We start from the raw sequence: 25,455 nt of genomic DNA, 5'->3' as shown, positions 1-25,455 counted from the left end.
TAATGATATAATTCATATTATAATCTCCAAAATGAAGAATTGTCGAAGATGAATATAAATTTCTTTGAAGATTTTGACTTTTATGAAGAATCTGTTGGAGATGCTCTTAGCTCATAATACTTGGTGCAACGATCGTTTTGGGGATCATTTGCTAATCATTTCTCCGAGTAAGAGTGATTGTATATTGATTTTGGTGTGTTATCAGTTCAACAAGCAATGGTTTCATCCAGAAGAAGCTTCCAATTTAAGAGTGTGAGAATACACAATCTACTTGTTCACGAGTTCAAGATTGCAAAAAAGACAGTTAAGAACGTATATGTATTGCAAAAAAGACAGTTAAGAACGTATATGTATTGCAAAAAAGACAGTTAAGAACGATCACAAAAAAGATGGAATTCTTAATAATATTTGCGAGCTTTCTACCTTTTGTTGCTTATTCTATCCGAAAGCAAGGATGTATATGTATATATTTTGCAAGTATTCACCTACTATTCTAACCTGCAAGAGACAATTATAAGGACATCCTGCGCCTCTTCCTTTCTGGAGTTCCGTGGACTTGGGCTTTCATTCCATATGACTTTACCTGGAAATTCTCAAAAGCGTCGGAAACCACTTCCACCTGCGAGAAAACAAACACACACATTTGATGTATGTTATAAGAGCACCGAGAATATTTGTGGAAAATGATTTTTTGTTTATTTGAGAAAATTGAGAGGTACCAATTCAGGCTTTTTGGAGTAGACTCTCACTATCAAGTCCTGATTACATGCTGGCAGCAAGTGACTTATCTGATCTTTGCTAATTGGGAATTTCTCTTTACTGTCATAATCCTGGAACAACAGCATCAGTTATTTTTAAGGTTTCAATTCACCTAATAATCCATTTCATTCCATTTCACATTTCTATTTATGGGTTTCATTCCCATGATTGAGGAGAAATAAAGTGGGATACGAGAAACTGAATGAAACGGTGTAAACGAATCAGCTAAGTTTTGAGAAATATGATATCTAAAAAATTTCTGTACCTTAAAGAAGTTGATGCTGAATCGGAGAACCACAAGGAAAGAGAATATGAAGTTAGAAAACCCCATGTGATGCAATAAAAAAGTGCTATAAATAAACAATTCTTGCAACATATAATACCTTTCGAGTGGATTGTTTGTTCCTCGTGTCAAATCAATTTTGACATTGCTAACTGCTATATCTTCTTCCCTCAGAGTAATGTCACCAGATTTCTGGATCATAAGTAAACATCAGTAACTGTGTAACTTAAGGAACTAAAGCTTGATAGAAACAAGGTTGAAGAACCTGTGAACAAATGATATCTTGTGTATTGACGTATTTGAAATGGTCCAGCTTATCCTTGGGAACAGTAAACTCATTGCAGAACTGCCGAAACAAGTATTGCATCAATAGATTGTTTCTGGAAGGGTCAATAGAAGCAGCTTGAACGCAATATGTGAGTTATTGTCTCAACGCTTGTCTTAGAAATGTAGAAGTTTAGATATAGAGACGAAATATAAACCATTTTTGTTACTCCCTCCGTACAAATTAAGTGTCCACATTTCTATTTTAATTTGTCCCAAAACAAGGATCCACTTTCAAAAGTAAGATTTCACTTTCCCATTATACCCTTAATTATGAGATGAAGAAAGTTTCTCACTCTATTATCAAGGGTAAAAGTGTCATTTAGTTATTTAAAAAGTGTAATAATTACATATACAAAAAATTATGTGACATTTTCATTGTAGATATTTATTTTGGACGGAGGGAGTACATAAATAACACCAAACAAGATTTGGGAACTCCGTTTTCATGACAGGAAGGAAATAAAGCAAATTTACTTCATAATTTACACTAAATGAGCTCAATTTTTTATGCTCCAAAGCCAACCTTTTTTCTTGGATGGCAACCCGTTACATGATTTTTGCATATTTACTTGATAGTTGAAGAAAAACCTGGTATAAGTCCCGTCTCCGGATTCTCCGGATCAGGTCTCTTGATTCCTTGAGCTCATCAGCCTCAGCAGTTTCAATTGTCTTCAATATTGAATCATCCAACTGCAGATATCATGTCATATGTGAGAAACAAACTGTAATTGTTCTGAAACTTCAGATAAAAGTACTACCTTCCAGTACTGAGACGGGTCGTGAATGAATGACGAAATATGAAGATAATTATCCGCCTTTAAAAGAGCATCTACAAACATGAGTTCTATTGCCTACAAAAAAATTGCAAACAAATGATTAATATGCACAACTTTTTCTTTAAATAGAATATGTGAATTTCAATTAAACAACTCTAAGTTTCAACACTCACCTTCACTTTTGCATGTGTGTAGACTGTGCGGTGCAGATCGGCACGAGTGTAGAATAATTTGTGAACTGTCAGATCTGATCAATAATCGTTTAAAGTTTATAAGACAATTGATAACAACATTTTCAATGAAGAAAGACTTAGATGAAATACTAACATTCCTTGGCGCGATAACATATTTCGTTGTCTATGACTTGCATAGTGTCCAACAGCCTGAGATATTATAAAGCATGATATCAATTGATTATACACAGATTAATAAGACTGCATGACATAATTTATTACCTTTCAAACTGGAAGTTGCATCCAAGACCACAAGCTCGAGAGTCACGAACAATGTAATCAAATCTGCAAAGCAGAAAAAGAGAATAGGAGTCGATTTTCTGATCCACAACTATAAGCAAGAAGTTGATTTGTGTAGGGCCTGGAAAGAGTAGTTAGCGTACTTATCAACATCTATGCCATTTCGACCATTTGCAACGATGTCATATAAGAAAAGCTTCTCTTTTGAAGTCTGCATGGATAAAGAAGTGGCAACGGAGGATTAATAGATACCGTGACAAACCAATACAAAAGCATCCTTGCTTAACAAATAGAGACAACGTGAGCTGTCATTTCTTACTTTTACTGGAGCATTATCAGAACTAGCAATGATCATCTCCTGCAAAAAGAAATGACAAACAAATTATTTATCTTCGGGAACACATGTGCATCTTTAGCCCTTGGAACACAATTGAAGAATCTTATGCTGCAATAATTTTGATGGTTGTGTGAAAAGAACCACTTAATCAGTTTGACTTAAGGGACCTCAGTCAAAGCGAAATCAGTTTTGACAACAGAAAGGGCTGCGTCCAATGTATTGGAACACAGATAGCATAGAGACTAGTCTATTCAAGTATAACATGACAACAAAGGGTGTTATGAGGACGGATAACCTTCACTTTTTTAAGGCATCCAGCATCTATATCAATGTTGTGCTCATCAACCATATAATCTATCATCTTTAAAGACATGTCCTCATGTGACCTGCAAAATAACCAATCAAGTTGATACTGAAATCAGTAAAACAACTCTTTAAAACTAAGCTTAAAAGTATCTAGCAGGTTAAAACCACTTTGACCAGCTTATTAATGAAAACATTTTCAATAGGATTTGGACATAATTAACATCAAGTTTAGCATATCATCTACGACAAACCAAAATAGGGAAACAAATTTTTAGACTTAAGAAGACAAGGTAGTGGTTGAGGAGGTAACATGAACATTCACTCTCACTTAGACTTCTCGATCATCATCATTTAGATCGTAATGATTGTTTGGAAATGCCACATTAAGCAGATGAAGTATGTGAAGAAATGTAAGCATTACCATTTGGAGCCATTAAGAACCGTTGGAAGAAACTCTCGCTCAAACAAATGGCTAAATGGCCCATGGCCCACGTCATGGAGTAAACCTATGAAAGGAAGTAACCTTACAACAAAGTGATAACACAACAAAGACATGAATATCAGACTACATAAACCTAATTACCAGCCAGTTTTACAGTCTGGATATCTGAACGATCAATGTCAAGCTCTGAGCCCTACAACCAAGGCACGTCAATTGAGTAAGTTTTCACTGAGATTAAGGAAAGCAGTCAGGCAATCAAGATACATTTCTTACCTGGTTTGCCTTGAGTTTTTCAATCGCATTACCAGCAAGCCAATAAACACCAACTGAATGCTCAAACCGTGAATGTACTGCTCCAGGATATACCATGTGTGATAGACCTGTCATAAATGAAAACTTGGTACAGAACAGCAAGATAGTAAAGCTAAAAATGGTACCACAAACCAGGTATTGGGAGAGTATCTGATAGAAAAATTCTTGCACGAGAATACATTTAGCCAACTATACAGAACTTGAGAACCAATTAAACATAAGTAACTATCCATTTTATCAATAACTGGATCCAAAGGAATAGAGATGTCAGAGATCAAATATGCTCTGAAATGGTTGGATAATCACCATGTCTGTGATTCCTCTGCGATGAAAATCCAACTAATTGGTTTCTAATACAGGACAATTCAGGTCCTAAATTGCATATGAAAATGTAAACTACTACCAGGTTTTCAACTCCACAACTTATATACAGTATCCAATTTAGCTATGCACAGGTGCCATGAGTTCCTTTTGACACACTCCACCAACCTGCTTGGACAAAATGTGACACCCTACTTCTATGTTCACATCAGAAGTACTGAGTGCATTATCTTCCTTGCCAACAATATCTAATGAGAAAGATGAAAGTGCATGGTATAAACCCTGCCATAAAGTTTGTATATGTAGCCTATCAAAGGGGGAGAGAACTAATATTAAGATAACTACAGGTAACTTGTTTTTCCTTAGGATAGTTTCCTGGAAGAAATTATTAAGCTACAGTGACAGAAAATAAAGGAATTCAACCCACAGCTTCCAGTGACCAAATACAAAAGATTAATGATATTTCCTCGTAATTAAGTTGAGGCTTACCAAGTTGCTTCAAATCTCGAAGCCTGCAAATTGTTGAAAAGTTAGAAGAGTCTGTTCATGTAAAGGAAAATAAGGTGGAGCAATGAGCCCGTTGAAGGAAAAGTTTATACAACTATCTTCAAAATGGACAAACTTGCCTTTGAAACTGCTCAGTGTCAATAAATTTCAGTGAGAGCTGCAATTCCAAAAAAAAATTGAAAAACATCAATCTAAATGTTATCTCAAAAATCATCTTAATATTGCAGCAGACAGAATGCTCCAGGCACAGACTAATTTTATGGTCTAAACATCAGTCCAATGAAATCAACCAGCATTTTCAAGAGTATCAAATATCTCTTATCCTCTTCACTTTTGCTGATAAGAATCTACTGTTTATTCAACACATAATAGATCCGCTGATGTCAGATACACAATCAGTAATGTCACTATTGCAATCTATTGAATATAACTGGAAATTTCTATATGAAAAGATAGGCAACTTAACAACAAACTCAACATCTTACAAATTAATTAAGAAAACTAACACAATCCGATAGACTTATCTTCACATATTTAATACGCTACAAGCAAAGATATGATTTTGAAATTATAAACTAAAAGGCATTGTCAAAAATCACAAGCAACAAAATTGAACTTCGATAGAAATTCAACAGGTAATAGTTAATGATATCCCAAACAGAGATACACTAGAGCTACAGGAATTAACAAACAAATACATATATCAGCATCTCTGATTTCTCTTCGAGGAAACGAACTTAACGAATAAATTTCAGAGAATCGGCTAGAGCTACATTTCAAAGACTATCAATATAAACTGAAACCTTCCGAACTGGAAATGAGAAGGAAGAAATCCGCAGCTTAAGGTCGATAAAATCGTAACAGAATACACTAGATTTAAAGTAAAAAACAAACAACCACAGAGATGAACATATATCCTAAATGATTGAAAACGAAGAGAACAAAGAGCGAAACTGCCATACATAATCGAGGTAAATGTTTCCATGGACGTTATCGTGAACGTGCTTCCATAACCGGCGGTCCTCCATCGACGCCGACGAACAGTTGCCACCTCCGTTACGAAAAGCTCTCATTCACGGTCAACGTCGCCGGTAACCTTACTTGAAACAATGAAATTTTAGAGAGAGATAGAGTGAATCATAGGGTTTATTGGAGGGAATAAGAGAATGTGCAGGAACTTTGGAGTAGTGGTAAAGTGATGGCACAAAGACGAGGCGCCAAATAAAATAAAATAAAAATAGAAATTTGTAAATGTATGAACCATGATAGAGGCAACCCCAGAACTCCTGATTTTACAAATGCACCTTTAACTTTTAAAACCTGCCAATTGGAGACTCTCAACAATTCAATGTAATAAACTCTATATATTGCAAATATTTTCCTTTTTTTGTTTGATTTGTATTTATACTAAATATCGTATGAAATGATCTAAGGTTGGGAAGTTTAAAGAACGACTAAAGTTTGTAACTTTAAACATAAAGACAACAAAAAGCTAAAAGTTTTGGTAACGCAAAAAATCCCAAAAGACGGAAAAAACCGCGGGTGGTCGTAAGATACTAGTGACACCAAACAAGGGTGTAAGAACGGGAGGTGTGAACTTTCTATCATCTTGGCTCCGAGCTATTTTCCCCTATCAGCATATTTTTTTGTTTTACACGCCCGTAACTCCCTCAGTCACTACGAACGCCCTGATCAGTGCAGTGGAATGTGTCTATTTATCTATGGCTTTTCAATTCGTGTGATAGCAATGTTAAGTTTAGAGTAGTCGGTATGGCCTTGAACCTACGTGCCTATGACTTTGTTTCTCATGATCTTCGCGAATTACGCAAAAAAGAGTACTTGATGCTAATATAAATTATATGATTAACTATGTTTGAAAAAGTATCTAAAATAGAAACTTTAGATCTTTGTACCTCTTAGATCCATTATTCAGATAACTATAATCCTCATCAAAAGAACTATCTATTATTGCATCGCGATGCCTAAGAACACGATCCTTAGTAGTGACATGCGTCGTGGAATATTAAGGCACCATCTTTAGAAGACGTCAAATGATCACTGACGCATGACACCTTATATTTTATTGTCATTAGATCCATCGTCCTTTGTCAAGAACACTCTTACGTCGGTCATAAAATGTGACCAAGCAGTTTGAAATTTAATTGTGCATATAATTGAGTAATAAAAAGCCTTGGACCTAACCTTATATTACAATGTCGTTTACCACATAAGGTAATTCAATTTTACGTTCTTTGTCGAATATACTCGACGTCATTAGCATCAATTGTCTTTTTAAATAAAACAAAGTTAACTGTCATCGGGTAAAGTATTATTTTGCGGAAAGAAAATGATTTGATTTAGGGGGTGGGGAAAGAAGTTTTTGAAACTAAAGGGGGTAATCATGTAAATTAAAATTTGTTGAGGGTGGGTAAATAAGGAAGGACAAGCAAAGGTGATGACATGATGGCAGTTACTGTACGCAATGATTTAAGAAGGGGGAAAACGGAAAAGCAAAAGGAGGAGTCAATAATTGGATGTTCCGTGTAACACGTTTTCGCTTGTTTGTATTTATAATGATTTTGAATAATGGTTGTTAATAATAAATAATATAATATTTATTTGAAAAATTAATTAAAATGATATTTTTAGATGTTAATTTCATATTTTAAGTAATTTTATCTTAAAATTACTAAAATGTCATGAGATCCGGACAGGTCCACAACTTATACAGGGATTTAAAGTGTAAAAAAAAAGTTTTTAAACCAGATTTGTAAATAGAGGGACCAAATATGTATATTTATCCCAATTTCTCAAGGATCTATATTATTATTACATATTTGATGAGCTGGTTCAGAACCTCTTATTTTTTTTACACTTTGATCCCTCCACAAATTGTGAAATTGACATTTTGGTGATTTTAAATAAAAATGGTTAGAAGATGAAACCAACATCTAGAAATGACTATTTTAATTAATTTCCCAGTTTATTTGCATTTAAGAAAGTTCAGTTGAAAATCGATTTCAGGTCGTGAAATGGCAGAAAAAGAAGAGCGCGACATGTGTCCTCAAATGTCAACATTTCACATGAATAACGAAAGTAAACGTTTATGAACTATTCATTATAAATAATACAACATTAGTGATGAATAATACACGATTAATTATTCATTATAAAAGTAATCATATTCATTATGAATAATACATTATCCATGATGAATAACCCGTGAAGGCGTGTGGCATGTGACGCACTCTCATTTGTCTCCCAGTTGACAACCTAAATTGATACATCATTCATCATGAAAGAACCCAAAAAAAATATGGGACACCTGAAACACTCTCATTTGTTCTCTAATTCACAATCTAAAACCGGTTTGCAATTGAACCCACCTCCACTTACGTAGTTGTATTAATATGGTTGTATTTGAGTTATCGATAAATTTATGAAAGTATTGATGGTTAAACAGATGATTCGAAAGGTTTATCAAGGCCGTGACGATATTTCATGACTTAATATCGTGTAAAACTCATAAACATCACATCATATTGCAATTTGTAACGTAATACATAAAACGTTCTTACAACTGAATTACATGTTCAAATACGAATGATCGATATACTTCAACATAGCATTAAGTCATTACAGATGTTAGCATAATAAAGGTCAACCTTGACCTGTAACTTATTTAGCAATTAAAATGAATCAAATTGCAAAGTGATTTATATCAGATTTTGATTTTCAAGAGACAAAAGTCAGGTTTGTTGATTGGATTCAATCCAAGTTTTATTGCAAAATATAAAAAAAAAGAATTTAATAACATCCAGCGTTTGTAGTCCAACGGTTAGGATAATTGCCTTCCAAGCAATAGACCCGGGTTCGACTCCCGGCAAACGCATTTTTTGACTTCTATTTTTGTAATGCTTATTTTTAGAGCTTAATAAATAAACATGAACAATGGTTTCGTTCATTTATGTTCGTTTACGTTATAAATATATTTATATATTATGACATTTATATGTGAAATTGTTAATGAAACTAAATTAAATTTTTAGAATTCTTTTTTTATCTATCCTATTTTTCTGGTTTCTTTTCATTATGTTATGTGGTCATTTTTTAGAAATAAAATGATGAGTAATGGTGGTTGCCTTCAATATATATGTGGTTCGTTCGTTTATGTTCGTTTGTTTAACATTTTAATGAACAAACACACTTTTTAACGAACGATACAAACACAAAAAAAAATCTGTTCGTTTACCGTTCATGTATGTTCGTTCATTTGTTCGATTAAATTAAATGAACAAACCTTTGTTTATATTTGTTTGATTCATCTTTAAGCCCTAATAATACTGTGTTGATTACTTCTAACTTTTGCACCTAGAGTCGTACCTTAAACTGGAATTGGCTATTTCCACAAACCCTCCCTGAAATTTCAATTCTCAAACTGGGTTTATTGAATGAGGATTGTGGTTTAATGGGAATGAAACCCAATAATTGTGGGGATATGGTTGGCTTAATCAAATTTATTTTCACATATTTGAATAATTTATTTTAGTACGTTTTAAATAATCTCTTAAACATGTTATTAGAAGTTTGTTTCTGATAATCAATATATCTGGTGTTCACACCTAAAGGTTTGGTAAATTAAATATAAATCAGACAAATTTGATGTATGTTCTCTATGATTACAAAAAAAAAATCATGTTGTCGTTATCGTGAAATTAAAGATGGCAAATTTAAATCCTTTCGAATTTCTTTTAAATTTTTGAGAAAAAATAATAAACAAAAGATGAATTCTATTCATACCCCCTTCTATAAGAAGTATACGAGTGAGATGGGGGATAAGAACTAGGTGTATATGAATAAGAGGGTATGGATAGGAATCGATTAAACAAAAGAAAAAATGACTGCAATCTACTGCTAATGTCATCGGAAACAAAATTAGGGCTTTAGAGGTGTGTTTGCTTCAAATTTGATGTATATTTTTTTATGTTCATAAAAAGTGACTGCTATCTACTGGTAATGTCGTTATTAAAGAGTTCGAGGTTGCAAATTTAATTTCTGCTGAATATTTTGGTAAAAACAGTTGGAAAAAAAAACAATTGTATATTCTTTTTAGGTGACCAATGCTTTATAATTATTCGTTGTTTTGTTTAACATTATGCTAAGTGATTTGGTCCCACTTTAGAATTTGTTTTGATGCACCTCAAGATGACGGTGGCTTTATACGTGGCTGAACTGAATCATGACAGGAAAATGCGTTTCGCTAAATAAAACTTAATATAAAAGAGAACTCAGAAAAGCGTGTGTCCAATTTAAATGCCAGGTATGACTTGAAGGTTGTTTGACGGTTACTGAATAGTTTGATACAGAATAATTAAGTGGTTAGAAGATTAATAAGCTCTCATGATATAATACAAAATGAAGTAGATTGTTCAATATTTGTTCACGATGGAATTATGGTGCTGAATGGTTAAGAGATGCCTAGATACAAAATCATTCAGGGGATTTTAAAACCATTAAGAGGCGGACCTTTTTTTTTTGTCAAATAATATTCACCTTTTAACGATTCAGATGTTACCTCTTAATGAAACTATTAAGAAGTAAACAAACAACCCTTGGTGTTTAGAAAGTCTAGTTAAGGAAACTAAAATGATAAATGTTATATTTTATGTTTTGATTTAAAATCAAACATTTATAAGCTCTAAAGTCAAAAGGGAGTTCGAGTTTAATGTTTCATTCGACATGACTTGGATTATAGTCATTGTGCAGTATCTTTATTATAATGTGTCAATGGTTTTTAGACTGTAAGATGATTCGACAGTGGTGTATTCACACAAACAAGTCAGTGATCGGATCTGACAGTCTCGTGTATTTGATTCGTCTCTTACATGAGGTTCACTTGATATACATTTTATATGATTAAGTTAACACATCTATTTGAAATCATCGATTTGACACATATTCATATTTATCTATATAACCTTAGGGATCTTATTTTGAGAACTTTCTAATTTGTAAGATATCCGAGAAGCAATGCATCATGTATCATCTTACATGATTTTTGATATTGACTAGAATTTAATGTACTGATCGACATATATTCATTTCATAATATGTTTGTTTCATATTTACTCAGGTGTGAACCTTTTTTACATGTTTGTGAACAGAAACACATGTAAAAAAGTTTTGAATTGTGAACCAAAATTAAATTTTAATTAAATACACGAAGTTATTTTTTCAGAATTTATACATCGTTTGATGTTATATACCTAAATCTTATTGGAATTGCCAAATTTGGTACTTTTTTGTGTTCATGAAAACTGGTATACAAATTTTCTATTCGTATCCATGAATCAAGGAATCTTGAAGCATGATGATTTGAATGCAACCTATTCCTAAATCTAGAATCTGACTGAATGCAAGATTTATTTATAATGTGGCCTAAACTATTAATATTATTTTATACATAAGTTTATTAATCCATGATTATTTTCTTATTATTATTCCCATTTGATATACAGGTCCTCTAATTTATTATGATGGTCGATATTGGTCTCTGTGTATTAATTATAAATATGATAGTTATCTATATATTTATTTCCTCTCTTGCCTAAACTTCTCTAGAACGTCTCCCTCTCAAAACACACACAGCCCCGATTAAGGATTGCATAAGGGAGATCATCAAAAACACTTATGGCTAATTAATCCATTATTATTGTGGGCAATTAAGAGGAGTATTGAAGGATAACATATAGCTTCATCTTCTTCAAGTATGTATCTTTAATCTTATTTCTCACTAAGATTTGTGTAATTGATCCTGTTGATATGTTTGAATTAATAACATGGAAACCCCCAAATTTCTACCGTGTTTAGACCTAATCATTGATCGATTAATGAACTGGTTCATCTATTCATTGATTGAATCAAAAGTGTTACAGATAAGCAATCAGCCATGGAGGATAACTTTTTACTCGATTTGGAATCAAATAGTTCTTCAATTAGTAAACTGTAAGCAGAATTGGAAAACGGTTGATAATCAAAATCCTAGGTATTATCGAGATCAGTTATGTACAATCAAAGCCACAGAGAGAAGAAGAACAGGTCGTTATACAAAAATCTACCAAATCTAACACAACATATTACTCCGATTACCATCGAAATCCTCCATATAATCATAATCATAACCTAATTCACCCCCACATTCACGTAAAATCTCAAAAGCAAGCTCTAATTGATCATCCAGATACCTATTTAACAAACTAAATTCAGTTTTTACCTGTCGTCCGCCTTCTACATCGTTTACACGCCGCGGAATCACTGGCGGTGGCGGTGGTCGAGGAGCAGCTGATTTCAACCGGTGACGGCGGCAGAGGCGGAAACAGACCTCAGCGGCACAAAGGAAGGGGAAAGTCGCGCAAACGATAGGGATTAGTAAAGGAGAACAGAGAAAAGGTATCAAATAACGTAACCAGTGACCGTTGAGCCAGGATGTGAGAATCAAAGCCATCGCCGCCGTCGGATTGTGTAACTGGGCGGCGGCGGCGGCGGCAGCAGTATCATAATCGTTATCCTTGATGATCAACAAGGGTTTTTGACGATCGGATTGGAAATTGCTTTGGGGTTTACATGAAGCAAACGATAAGAAACAATCGCACATGATACGGTTACGCCAATTTGGGAGTTGCTTCAGGCGTAGTAACCTCCCTTGAAAGTTATGGAGAGAGTGACGATCCCCCTTTTACTTCATTGTCACAACTCACAATGCAATGTAGAACAGTAGCCATAAAATAGGTTGTCCGTCTATTCCTAAAACTTTTAATAGTATTTCACATAAGTATTGGGTTCATACTAGATCCGGATGTTTTTATGAGATCATTGAAACTTTACAGTAAAAACACTGTAAAGATACAAAAAATACAGAACAATCACAGCAAAAATATTATGAAAATTACCTCCAAAGTTTTTTTTATGTGGTATCAAGAAAACAGTTTGGTCTCACATTATCCCAAGTCTACATTATATGTATTAATATAACAAATATTTATATATAGAGAGAGAGATCAATAGGAAACCAAAATGAAAAACTGAGAAACACTTTTAATCATTGATTGGTACGATATGCATATGTGTATGTTTGTTCGGTATGCATATTTGCATAACATATGCATAGAAACCAAAAACATCTTCTATTAGTTATATGCACATGTGTATACTGTAAAGAATAATGATTATTAGAGTGTTATTCAGTTTCATTTTTTTGCGATTTTCGCTTGACCCTAACTATATATATACACGTTCAAATAACAAAGCTAGATATCGTGAGATGCTAAGAAGATAATGTTAAATAAAGATTCATGTGTGAACCCATATGAATAATTTATAACGTAGGTTCACATATGCATCTTCAACTAAATATTCTAGATTTTTTTCAATAAATTCACATAAGAATCATCCTTTAACCTTCTCTTCTTATCATGTCGTTATATTTAGTCTTTTTATTTAAACCGACCCTTGTATGGTTTCATTTACAAACCCAACCATTAGTAAAAACCACACAAACAAATCTCAATCGTTCATCAAGTCTAATAAATATCTTGATTGTTTCCTAATATAAAACATGATCCAATAAATAAATTTTGATGATATTTCATAAGTATCTAAATCATAATAAATAAACTTTCGAGCTAAACATACACAATATATTTCACTTAATATGTGGTCCATGAATTTTTTTTAAATATATTACTATACATAAAATCAAGCTCAAGCAACACAGGTTGGTTGGATTTGTCGGCCCCAAATCAGAACCATTTTTTTGTTGTCGACCATATTGATTAAGTCCAACATTGACTTTAAGAAAATTAAACTAATGTTCTGCTTGATTCATCTTCATGAATGAAAATGAAAATATAATTAAAATTAAAAAAACAATTTAATCTGATATAAAAATTTGAACTTATGAAATAATGAACTCGTTGTATTATATAATACCAAACAATTTCTTCTATTTTCATTCTCATTAATCACTGTTTAACATCTCTAACCCCCCCTAAAATTAGTTGAGGACCAATTTTTATGCATTCTTCTCATAACAATTTTTAAAACAGAGTTTCTAATTAAATTATATATAATAAATAAGTTTTGAACTTCCATGGGGTACAAATTGAATGCATCACGAGTTGTGCATTTAACTAATACTGTATCGACAACCGTATAATTCTATGATATAAAGTGTTCTCTAGATCATATTATTTTATAAAAATATGACATTAAATCATGAAAACGATATTTTTTTTTATAAAAATGCAATAAAAATAATTATCTACTGGCACAAAAAAGAGTGACTAGCTTTTCGATGGGGTTTTGTTATAGATAGACCTTTTTTTTAAACATGCATTATATCTGTAATACTCATATTTTTCATGATGGCATTATGACATACTTTACAAACAAGCATATGCAACGATACGATTGTCGTAACATCATTAGCACCAAAAACGTACTTAAAATAACCCACGTCTTACAAAATGAAAAAAAAATTCTAAATGTTCGAAAAACTGCTAGTTGTACCTTGAACCCATACCAATTTCGTTTAAGCAAAGGTACTTGAAAGCATAAATTTGTAGTCTAGTGGTACTCACTACTTGTCTAAGCTTTCGTCTTGCTTAAGGCATGGACCGACTACTCAACCCGAAAATAGGTTTATGAACCCGATTCAAACTAAATCGGAACTCAAATGAGTTCTAAATTTTACAGGTCAACATGGTTGGATTGGAAAAGAGTTGAGCTCAAATCAACCCAACCTAATCCAATGAGGCCAACTAAAAGTTATATATATATATATAATTGCTTAGGAGCTCTTGTTTGCGATAACTTTAGTTTGGGTATAGATGTTACGTCTCTGCTTTATACATTAGCATCCCATCATATATATTTAAAAAAAGTAAAGACATGATAGTTTTGAATAATCCTATCTGTTGTCACGTTCCTTTTCTTTACAAAAATGTTTTATAGAAAGTTTTATACAGATATTTCAAAAGTGATCGATAAAAGCTCATGTGAAAATGTTGCAACGTGTATTTAGATCTAATGTTTCACGAAATGTACATATTTTTATTCGTCGTTGTGTATAAATCCAAGACTTTTCCTCAAACAACTCCAATTTAAGACAACCGTAGAGTTCCAAAATCGTCCATATGGATTAGATTGTTGAATTCAGTTCGAACTTTTTTACATCATTTGAATTTTCTTGTGATGTTAGTATTTTCGATGATTATATATTTTTGGTTGTTGGTTAATTGTGGCCTTACAAACTTCATTTTAGAGTAAATTATGATTTTTGTTTCTATGGTTTAGAAACTGTCATTTTCATTCTTATGATTTGTGATTCATTGTTATTTTTATACCATGACTAATTTCTACCTTTAAGTACAAATGACCAAAACCATAAAGGATTTTTTAAACCACAAAGACTGAAACAATAATAAATTGTAAATCATAAGAATGAAAATAACAAAGAATTTTACAAACTATAGGGACGAAAACCACAATTATGAAAATCAAATTTGAACAATGCAACACAATGTTTGCAGTTTGAAAAATCTTAACTCAACTCAACTCAACCCAACCCAAATCCAACCGTACGGGTTGGTCGGGTTGATACATTAAAATATTCTTCTTACCTTGAATATGTTATTCTCTATTCATAATTTATTTTTCATCATCAACCATTTAATACAACTTATTCATACTTCTTATGTATATATCACATTCAATTAATTTTCTCAATTTACATATATATGTTCACAGTTATTGCATATATATATATATATGAAAATATATGTACATGAAAAGCATACGTGATAGTCTAATTGTCTAATGTATATTTTAGTAGAAATTCAATAATTATATTAAATCCAAGAAATAAAAAAGATATCGGGTTCATCGAGTTGAGTTGAGTTCAAATAATAGTAACTCAATACCTACGGTTTAAAATTTTTACAACTCGATTAGACATTGGGTTACTTCAGATTGAATTATTTCGCGTTGGATTGGATTTACTAAAAAAAACAGTGCTTTATTCGTGAGAAAACAATGAAGACAATCTTTTCATACATGACTATAATAACTACAGGATCTTATGTCAAAAACCATGATATGTCTTAAAGAAATCATGTGCTTTTCTATAGCAACTAATCAAACAATATTTGACACAATTTAATTCAACCTAGAATCAATCACACCCCAACCAAATTTTAATTGATCACCTTCAAGGGTTCTTCATTTTAATCCTCAATTTTCTAGCAATTTGTGTTGCTTTTGGATGAACTGGTCTCTTGCTAGAATCACATTGTTCAACTTCAACCCAATTGATCACCTTCAATATAAGCGATTGAGGAACTTTCTTCGCATCCGAATCCATGTTTCCTCTCGACTTCTTCATACCCTTTTCCAATGCTTTCTCCAAGAACTCCATGAACCATTTCCCAGCCTCCATTTCGATCTGCATCCCAAGTTTAATGGTATTGCTTAGGCTGCAACAACACCCAGGATTCTTGTTTTCGTCGTTTTCAAACACTTTCGCCTTTTGAGCTCTCGATTGCTTCATCAGATTCGATGGTTTCTGATCATTTCTTTCAGGAAAGGCTGCGATTGATTTGTATAGTGCTGTTCGTCTCTTGGATGCACTATTCATATCTGAATCGTTGTTGTTGTCATGTAACATTGGTGTGTCTTCTGTAGAGATTTGAGACTTGCCATCTTTTGCTGTTTCTGTTGCAGCTTTGATGGATGTCATTTCAGTTACTGCTTGAACAATTTGGCTATGGAAATCAAGGAACTGGTCAAAACAATCGGATGGATTTTCGGGTTTTGCTGATTTGCTCAGATTAGATAGATTCCTACAAGTTGTAACACAAGACTGAAGTTAGCTTGATTCCCATGAAGATTTAAAGATGAATATTGACAAAAAGAACTACAAGTTATGCTGCATACTTGAGAGATCGAACGAGAGTTTCGGTGGCTGAGGCCTCTCTAAGTGCTTGGAGGGCAATCTTTTGAGCTGTTTCTCGTTGCTGGATGGCTTCCTGAAGTCATATTGCATATAAATTCATAAAAATCAAGAAATTCGATATGTGGTTACTAAAAAATAGCAAATTTTGCAATCTTCCCAAGAGGCCATGTTTTGATATTGTATATGAAATCGTAAAAATCAAGAAATTTGATATGGGGATACTGAAAAATAGCAAATTTTGCGATCTTGAAGGTATCTATCTTTCCCAAGAGGCCATGTTTTGATATTGTATATGAAATCGTAAAAATCAAGAAATTTGATACGGGGTTACGCGAAGATAGTAACTTTTGCAGTCTTGAAGGTGCTTTCTGAAGTGATATTGCATATAAAATCAGAAAAACCAAGAAATTTGATATGGGGTTACTGAAAAATAGAAAACTTTGCAGTGTTGAAGGTACTTTCTAAAGTGATATTGCATATAAAATCAGAAAAAACCAAGAAATTTGATATGGGGTTACTGAAAAATAGTAAATTTAGCAGTCTTGAAGGTGCTTTCTGAAGTGATACTACTGTACATAAAGTCAGAAAGATCAAGAAATTTGATATGGGGTTACTGAAAAATAGTAAATTTTGCAGTCTTGAAGATACCTTTCCCAGAAGGCCAAGTTTTCCTGGTAAATTAAATGATAAGCTGGTGTTGGAAGATGAATCACCATATGGAGATTCTTGTTGTGAAGCAACATCTTTGAGTTCGAATAGTTCTTCGTCTCCGCACCTATACTCGGGGAAGACAACACTCTTGTGTTTCGTGAACTTGGAGGCGGCGTTGCACTTTTCTTTTCCTGCAATCAACAAGTGCAATGATAAACTCAAGATCAACCCTTTTTGAAGCCACATTTTGTTCCAAAGAGATTATTCATTGCATTCTTGAATAGCATATTTAACAGTTGACCTCAATTGTAGGTTTCTGGTTATAAATTATGTCAAACTAAGCTATATAGTTCATTATGATCAATAATAAAGCTTTGAAGAAATTAAGTATATAGCAAAGAGGAAGATGTACCTACAGCTGTATTAAAGGGACTTCTTATAATCTTTGCATCTCTGTCACAAATTGTACTCTTGCTCCTTGAATACTTCATCATAGAAGTGTTAGCAACACAGCTTTTTCTGATTGCCGGACTTTCCATCGTTTTCGATAGCAACGCCCCACCTGCAGAGGCTCTAATCCCTCCATTTGTGGTTCCATCTTTCTCTGCTGCTCTCCCTCTGATCATCGGAGACATGGGAAAATTGACCCTCATTGCAGACCTCCCTTTCACAGGTGTACATTGATCGAAATCCAATGGACATGGCTTCAAAACCATTGGTGATGCACAAACCCCATCTTCCCCTTTTTGAGCTGTGTCCCAAGAACCTCTTCTAGGAACAGAAGATTTCGTATTCGAGTTCAAATTTAAAACCCCCCTTTGCTCACTCTTCTCCCCTTTCCCTCTTAAACCCATCAACGGTTCAGGCGTTCCAACAAACGGGTGGCGGCCGGGAAGTGGTTTCGCGCCTTTGGCTACAGGAACAGGCGAACCTGGCTCCAAATTTTCCACGTAAATGAACTGGCCAAGCTGCATTTTGTTGCTGAGAACAAGATCATCTTGTTCGAAAGGTAAACTAACGTAGATCGAATGAGAAGAATCCGAAACCTTAATGTAAAACCCATGTTTCGGCCATAGATCTTTCTCATCAAGATCAGCTGGAACAATATCCGTTACTTGTAAAAGCGAACTCCTATGTTCACTTGTTGGCCTCACCCCTGAATTCATCCCATTGAGAAGCTTCAACAAGATCCCTGGTGCCAGTGCAGCCATAATCAACAAAATTGATCGCAAAAATCTGGGGATATAAAGAAAACAAACAAGGGTTCGTTAATTGATCATACGCTTCAATTCAATCGGTTTTCAGAATCTGAAAAAAATATCATCAACAAGCGAAAGTACGAAACCCTCAAGAAGAAAAGAAAGAAAGAAGGATTCTTGAAGAGATTCGATCAATTGAACAAGAAAAGATTAGGGTTTCTGATCGAATTCGTTGGGAATGATTTGTGGGTGTTTAAGAGGGAAGATTGAAAGAGCGGATTGTGGGGTTCGGATGACAACGGTAACTAAGGGTGTGTGAAAGGGACTGAATTTTTTAAATGGCAGCGTATTGGAACGTTGGAGGTAGACGGCCAACGGTCATATTTTGGGGTTTCAAAAGACAAGATTCTTTCACGAATAAATGCATTTTTTCAACATTTTTCGTTAAATTCATTTATTTTTCATGAATAAATTTGTGACGGTTAAATGCTATCTGTACCTATTAATTTGAATCAAAATAGACAATCTTTCTAATCAAATTCATTTTTATCCAATTTTTTTTCGATTTAATTTTCATTTTAGCTGGTGTTTACGTAAATGGTTTACGCCCCTTTAAAAAATTATGCAAATTTGTGTAAGGATCCTTATTAACGTAAATTTTAAAAAATAGACTTTACACAAATACGTAGGACATTTACTAAAACTTTGATCAAGATGATAATTCGATGCCAAAAATGACTTAAAAATGAATTTAAAAAAAATCGACTTTACGCAAATAAGATGATTAGTTATTTTAGTCAAATTTTCCTATTATTTTACATATATCAACATCATGACACCTGACTTTTTTTTTTTTTGACGTAAATGATGGTGTATATAGCAATACCTTAAATTTAATAACAAGTGTTTTGTTATAGTATCAAATTTGTAGATTTTTTTACAAAATAATTTATTATTATAATATATTTTAACAAATATAAAAAACAAGTATATTGAATATTTTGAAAAAAAAATAGACAACATTCCTATATTTTTGTGATCGAATTTACACAGTCTTAACTTTTGAGTCATTATGTTTTACGAAAATTAAAGTCAGTAAACTATAAATTTTGTCTTTAGATTATACGTTGATCTATGATTTATTGATTTTTATTGCGTTTGTGGTTCAAATAAGTTGATATCTGATTTTTGGGACATTAAAAGAGACATTCCTGATAAGTTTTAGTTAGATCACATAATACTCATAGCAGATGGTTTTTTAGAGGGTATGAGTTTGGCCTGATCAATACCTAGCAGGACATTTTCTTGTTCCAACAAATTTCCTTCATTTTAGGTCCATTTTCGCTTTTCTCATAAGCATTGTAATGGAAGAAAGGGTGTGTATGAAGAGAGAATACAAAAAGACGTCAATGCATAAACATTTCAAGATGCAACAAGTTCACAAAGTCATTCATTATCATTAAGTTACAATTTCTCTGTCAAATAATTGTTTTTTACAATGAGTATGTAGCATTTGATGTTAAGGAGCAGTTGTAAGGCCGTTTGATTGACAAAGGACAATCCAAATCCCCGGTAGTGGAAATAAAGAGTGAAAATAAGGAGCTTAACATACTTATTGTTGTTTATATGTATACATAAGTAGATATACATTCTAGGAGCGTTTATATGCAAAAAGTACGAGAAGTGTTGTGGAATCAAGTAATTTATACCTGTGCATTTTGCACTTGCTTGTTATTTGGCACAATCATACAAGGGGTTGGCACAACCGTGTGAGTTATGTGAAATAGTTTTGCTCTACCGTGTGAGTTATGCGGAATATTTGGCTCTACCCTGTACGTTATGTGAAATTTCTGGGTCTACAGTATCGTTTCTTGGTATGGACGTGTGAGTTTTGCAGTATAGCTTGACATCCCTTGTTAGGTGTAATGGTTGATCATTGACTTGGTTACATATGTCAGTGGTTTTTCTTCGTTGTGATTTCTTCCTCATGAATTTCCACTTCTTCGATATTCCTTATTTAGGTTGTTTTGCAAGCAAAAAGAACGAGAAAAAAAATTTAGTGAGTTTCCACATGATTTAAAATTGGATTAACCTATGTGTATGTTTAAGTATGAACTATGTACGTTTCAATACCTTAAAAAGATTTTGCATGCATACAGGATAGAGATGGCCAAATCGGCCGGTCCAGCCCGGGACCGACAAAGGACCGGCCCGGGACCGGTAAGGACCGGTTATGGGACCGAAAACCGGAACCGGTTGAGGTTTTTGGTAGTTTCGTGAGACCGGGACCGGGACCGGTTATGGGACCGACTATGGCCCGGCCCGGCCCAAAAATTCAAGTAATTTTATAAATAAATGTATTTTTAAATAATTTTATAAATTTTTATAAGAAAACGTAATTTTAATTACATTAAAACGCATTTTTAAAGTGTATTTGAGTGACTCAATTGTAAATTTTATAATGTATTAAAAATATATATCATTAAAAAAATCAAAAAAAAATCTTATTTTTTAATGCAATGACCGGTTGGACGGTGACCTATAACCGGTTATAAAGTACCTTGACCGGTCCTATCATTTTCGACCGGGACCGGAACTGGGACCGGTTACTCCGGGACCGGTTATGGCCGGTTATGAGAAAGGTTAGGACCGATTGGGACCGGTACCGATTTTTGGCCATCTCTAATACATGATCACTTATTGATTATCATTATAAGAAGACATGGGGCAAAATCATTGCCTGGAATGATCAGATCGACAAATGTTGAATAAGCTCATCTATGCCGAACTTTAAGGATCAATGGTACGTACAACATACAAGGAGCATATACGATGTTATGTTATGGTTGTCGCACACTTAAGACCATATTTTTATGAAATAATTTATGAGATGTTTTTACATGACAAATTATGGACTTACTGCTTTTAATAGTTGACCAGTGACATATTTCACTGGAGATGACAAGGCCGTTGATGGACAAGGGCAAGGGAAAATTCTACTTGTACCTAGACTTTGTGGTTAACATAATATCTAATGTTGCATGATCAGTGTTGTAATATGCTTGGCGATTGTTAAGTCTTTGTGATGTATTAACTACATGGCTTTATGGGAATTGAGGGTGTTGTACAATTAAGTATAGTTAGATATTAGTAACAAATTTGGTAACAAGATATTTACATGGTAAACAAGTATTCGAAAGAAAACGAATGGTTTTCAGTTACGTGGAATCCTAGGTACTGACAAAATCAGACAACTATCCATCTTTTCTTTTATAGATTATACCTATTACTTTGTCAAGGTGGAGGAACTAAATTGCATAGCTGTATTTTGTATAACGACATAAAGATGATATAATTTTGATTGCTATTGGTTCTGAAAAATCTCATAAGCAGCAATGCATTGTACATCTTAAAATAAACATCCTCAGAAGCAAAAATGGTTAGACTGGTCCATAGTAAATGCTATCAAACATAAAACAAAAATGATGCCAAACATACATAGAACATGTAAATAGAAAAAGGGCTTCGTCTTGATAATACGATGTATCAAGTCCTATAGAAGACCTAAACCAATGTGTTCATACAATAATTCTGATTAGTATAAACAACTCATTCACGGAAACGACGCTGTATAGCCTAAGCATAGACCATTTATTTCATGTTAGTTGAGTGACCCATCAACAGTTGCAACTCTTATTCAGAAATGCACTAAAAAGGGCCATTGTCCAATCGTCAGAGCCCACCATAACCGCCCACCATAACCGCCCACCTTGATCTTGATAAACGTAAAATAACGTGTACAATTTACTACATTCGTACCCAATGGGTTACATCAAACATACACTGTTAATAAATTGACCAAAAAGAATTCTCAAATAAACACGTCTTTCTCACTCACGTATGACATTATGTTTCATGTATCCTATCACATATTAAATAGAAAAATCACCAAAAGTCAACTGAAAAAAAAAAGATCTGATAAGTAATCACGTTTTTATATATAAAATATACCATATATAAATATAAAACTAACAAAAAAAACGACAAATCATAACCGTTCCAAACAATCCATGGTCAATATTTTATATATTGTTTACTTACATCCTTTTACCTAAATTATTCATCCGTCCCAAAATAAATATACACATTGAAAATGACAAAATACTAAAAGACCCTTTTACCCTTAATAATAAAGAGATAAATTTTATCTATTTTATAATTTAAGGGTAGCATCGAAAAGTAGATATTTATTTTGGAAGAAATAAAAATAAAAATATATAGACTTATTTTGATACAAACGAAATAACTAATATTTATGTAGTTACAGATATAATATTAAAATTAAAAGAATATATGCCGTATAAAGAAGGGTAAGGGAAATAGACATTGGCAACCCGCAAGATGTGTGAAAACTTGAAAAAACCGCAACGTTGTTACGGTTGGATTGGTCCCTAATGTGAGACACACTTGAATTTGTAATGAAGGCAATTTATTAACATTTTTTCTATTAAAAAATAATAATTTTATATTTTTAAATATTTAGATAAAACTTTTCATTTATAAAATATTCAGTAGATCGAACGAGAAGTTAATCAATTTACAATAAGACGAGAAGTTTCAATACCATATATGATAACACATGATTAAGGTCACAGGGGAAGTTTCAATATTTTATCTGATTCAATGTGATTATCATATATGATTTTGAAATTTCTCGCATTCTTGCAAATTAATTTTTTTTTTGTAAATTGACCACCTTCATGTTTGAATCTGACCCTATATTACTAATCCATTAAAAACTGTAGTTTGTTGATAATGTTTGTTTGGAAACAGGTTTCACATAAGAACTACGGTTACGGTTCTGAAATGGCTTCAATCAGATGCATACATTTTAACCATCCACTACAATATTATGTAACTGTCACGTTAGCTTTAGAAAATATTTAAAAATTATCCGAAATTACAGTGATTTCTTACCAATTTCTTAAGTGACACCTTATCATAAGAAAACTATATTTTAATCAAATAATAACAGACCTACAATAAAATATTCTTTACTATAACTTAATACTAAATAATTATTATGAAGCAAATAAATTTTTTTATTTTAATTTATAAAATGTTTTTGATTCAATAAATATATGTTTATAATTATGTATTAAAAATTAATTTTTTAATGTTTCATATAATTTAATTTATGTACGTATATTTAATTTATTAATATTGAAAAAATACAGATGATGAGAGGATTCCATGTATCATTTATGGAAACAAAAAAACTAAAGAAACGAGAACATCGAAAAATGTGAAATTGATGGAAATGGATCCCACGGTAATAATTGAATCAAAAATGAAATTGTACAGACATCAACTTCAAGAATTTTTAACAGCACAATGATGTAATTTTATTTATGTTAAATTTGTAATTTTATTATGTAATATATGTTATTTTATTATAATATAAAATATATTTTGTATTTTTTATATTCGTTTATTAATATAATTTAATAAATAAAAAGTTATATAAATATTATTAATCATCATATTATTTATTTTTTATAACCAAAATCTCATTTAATAAATTATTCATATATATTTTTATAAACATACTTCACAAAACATGACGTGACATAAAACAATTTCTTATTAAGAAATTATACCCTGCAGTCTTTTATAGTATTCGTTGCTGTGTCAACAAAAAATACTGATGTGACATTAACAATTATCAAAAAACCAATTTTCTATTAAAATCATACTCACAACTACCGTGATTTCTTAATTAGAAATCCTATGTGGTGATAAGGAAATTGTTACGAAATTTGTAGGAAATTGTTGTAATAGACTATCGCGGTCCATTTTGTTTTGGAAAATAGTCAGAGCGTCAACTTTGCTTTTAGAAGACATGCAAAAGAAAATCAAAACACACTCAAGCACATATGTTTTATAGGACTTAAGTTTATAGAATCAGATAGTTACGGGTTCTATGTAAAGGCGTTAGAATAAGTTTATACTTTTAACAAATATCTATGATACTTTTATAAAAAACATGTATTGTATAAAAAGATGTGTTTATATGACACTTACGAAATGTGTCACGTAAAAAACCACTACGACATTTTAGTTTAAAAATGCCTAAAAAATTGTTAAAACACTCAAGACTGTCATATAAACTTATTGCAATTTCTTATCTATACCATATTATAAAGTATTTGACAAAAACTCTTAAAAATCATTTTTATGCATTAAGTACTGTTTATTGAGGCATATTACTTAAAATTCAAGATTACAAGTAAATTGTGATCATGAACAACTTATTAAAGCTCCATGTTTGAATTTGTATAACTAAATGTAGATAAACATAATCAAATACTTGATATATATATATATATATATATATATATATATCTTATTTTAAATATAAAAAATCTAAAATGTATTTAGGATAATCATTGAATTCTAATAAAATACTAATTATTATCTTTATAAAAAAATTTATTATTAAACCGAAAACAAATGACTTCATTATTAAATCTAAATTAAATTGTAATAAAATTTTGAATTAAAGAAATTACACAAAAAACAAGAACTTTTAAATATTTATTTTGATACTAAAATCGGTACATTTTTTTTTCAAAATTTTATGATACCTTCAAATTTATATTTTATTCAAAAAACAGAGACATTATCGTTTTTTCAGTACCACAAAAAAATTGTAATTATAACAGCAACGGACACAAAATAAAATAAAACAT

General features: G+C 32.2%; 2 protein-coding genes, 1 non-coding gene and 1 pseudogene across 3 annotated transcripts; 1 reads left to right on the top strand and 3 right to left on the bottom strand.

The window, feature by feature from the left end:
* Nucleotides 1-335: 335 nt before the first annotated feature.
* On the bottom strand, nt 336-5,984 carry LOC112525396 (deoxynucleoside triphosphate triphosphohydrolase SAMHD1 homolog). The gene is made up of 19 exons (XM_025135513.1): nt 5,806-5,984; nt 4,963-5,000; nt 4,826-4,848; nt 3,977-4,083; nt 3,845-3,896; nt 3,683-3,767; nt 3,251-3,341; nt 2,938-2,976; nt 2,762-2,829; nt 2,601-2,663; nt 2,473-2,528; nt 2,319-2,392; nt 2,128-2,220; nt 1,958-2,059; nt 1,308-1,388; nt 1,143-1,234; nt 1,025-1,040; nt 720-830; nt 336-619 (listed from the first exon to the last, which is right to left on the bottom strand). The coding sequence occupies exons 1-19, from the start codon at nt 5,914-5,916 to the stop codon at nt 512-514; spliced, it is 1,410 nt and encodes a 469-aa protein (XP_024991281.1). The 5' UTR covers nt 5,917-5,984; the 3' UTR covers nt 336-511.
* Nucleotides 5,985-8,663: 2,679 nt separating this feature from the next.
* TRNAG-UCC lies at nt 8,664-8,735 on the top strand. The gene has a single exon. It is a non-coding gene; the product is annotated as a tRNA-Gly (tRNA).
* Nucleotides 8,736-11,876: 3,141 nt separating this feature from the next.
* Nucleotides 11,877-12,586, bottom strand: LOC112525787. Its single transcript, XM_025136054.1, has one exon. It carries the CDS (start codon nt 12,495-12,497, stop codon nt 11,967-11,969), a length of 531 nt encoding a protein of 176 aa, XP_024991822.1. The 5' UTR covers nt 12,498-12,586; the 3' UTR covers nt 11,877-11,966.
* A 3,396-nt stretch (nt 12,587-15,982) lies between these two features.
* Nucleotides 15,983-18,715, bottom strand: LOC112525980 (annotated as a pseudogene).
* Nucleotides 18,716-25,455: the final 6,740 nt, after the last annotated feature.

The sequence above is a fragment of the Cynara cardunculus genome (assembly GCF_001531365.2).
Source record: "Cynara cardunculus var. scolymus isolate 2C chromosome LG 13, CcrdV1, whole genome shotgun sequence".
In the NCBI taxonomy this organism is placed as follows: domain Eukaryota; kingdom Viridiplantae; phylum Streptophyta; class Magnoliopsida; order Asterales; family Asteraceae; genus Cynara; species Cynara cardunculus.
The sequence above is the reverse complement of the archived record's forward strand: the minus strand, read 5'-3'. Positions and strand labels throughout refer to the sequence as shown.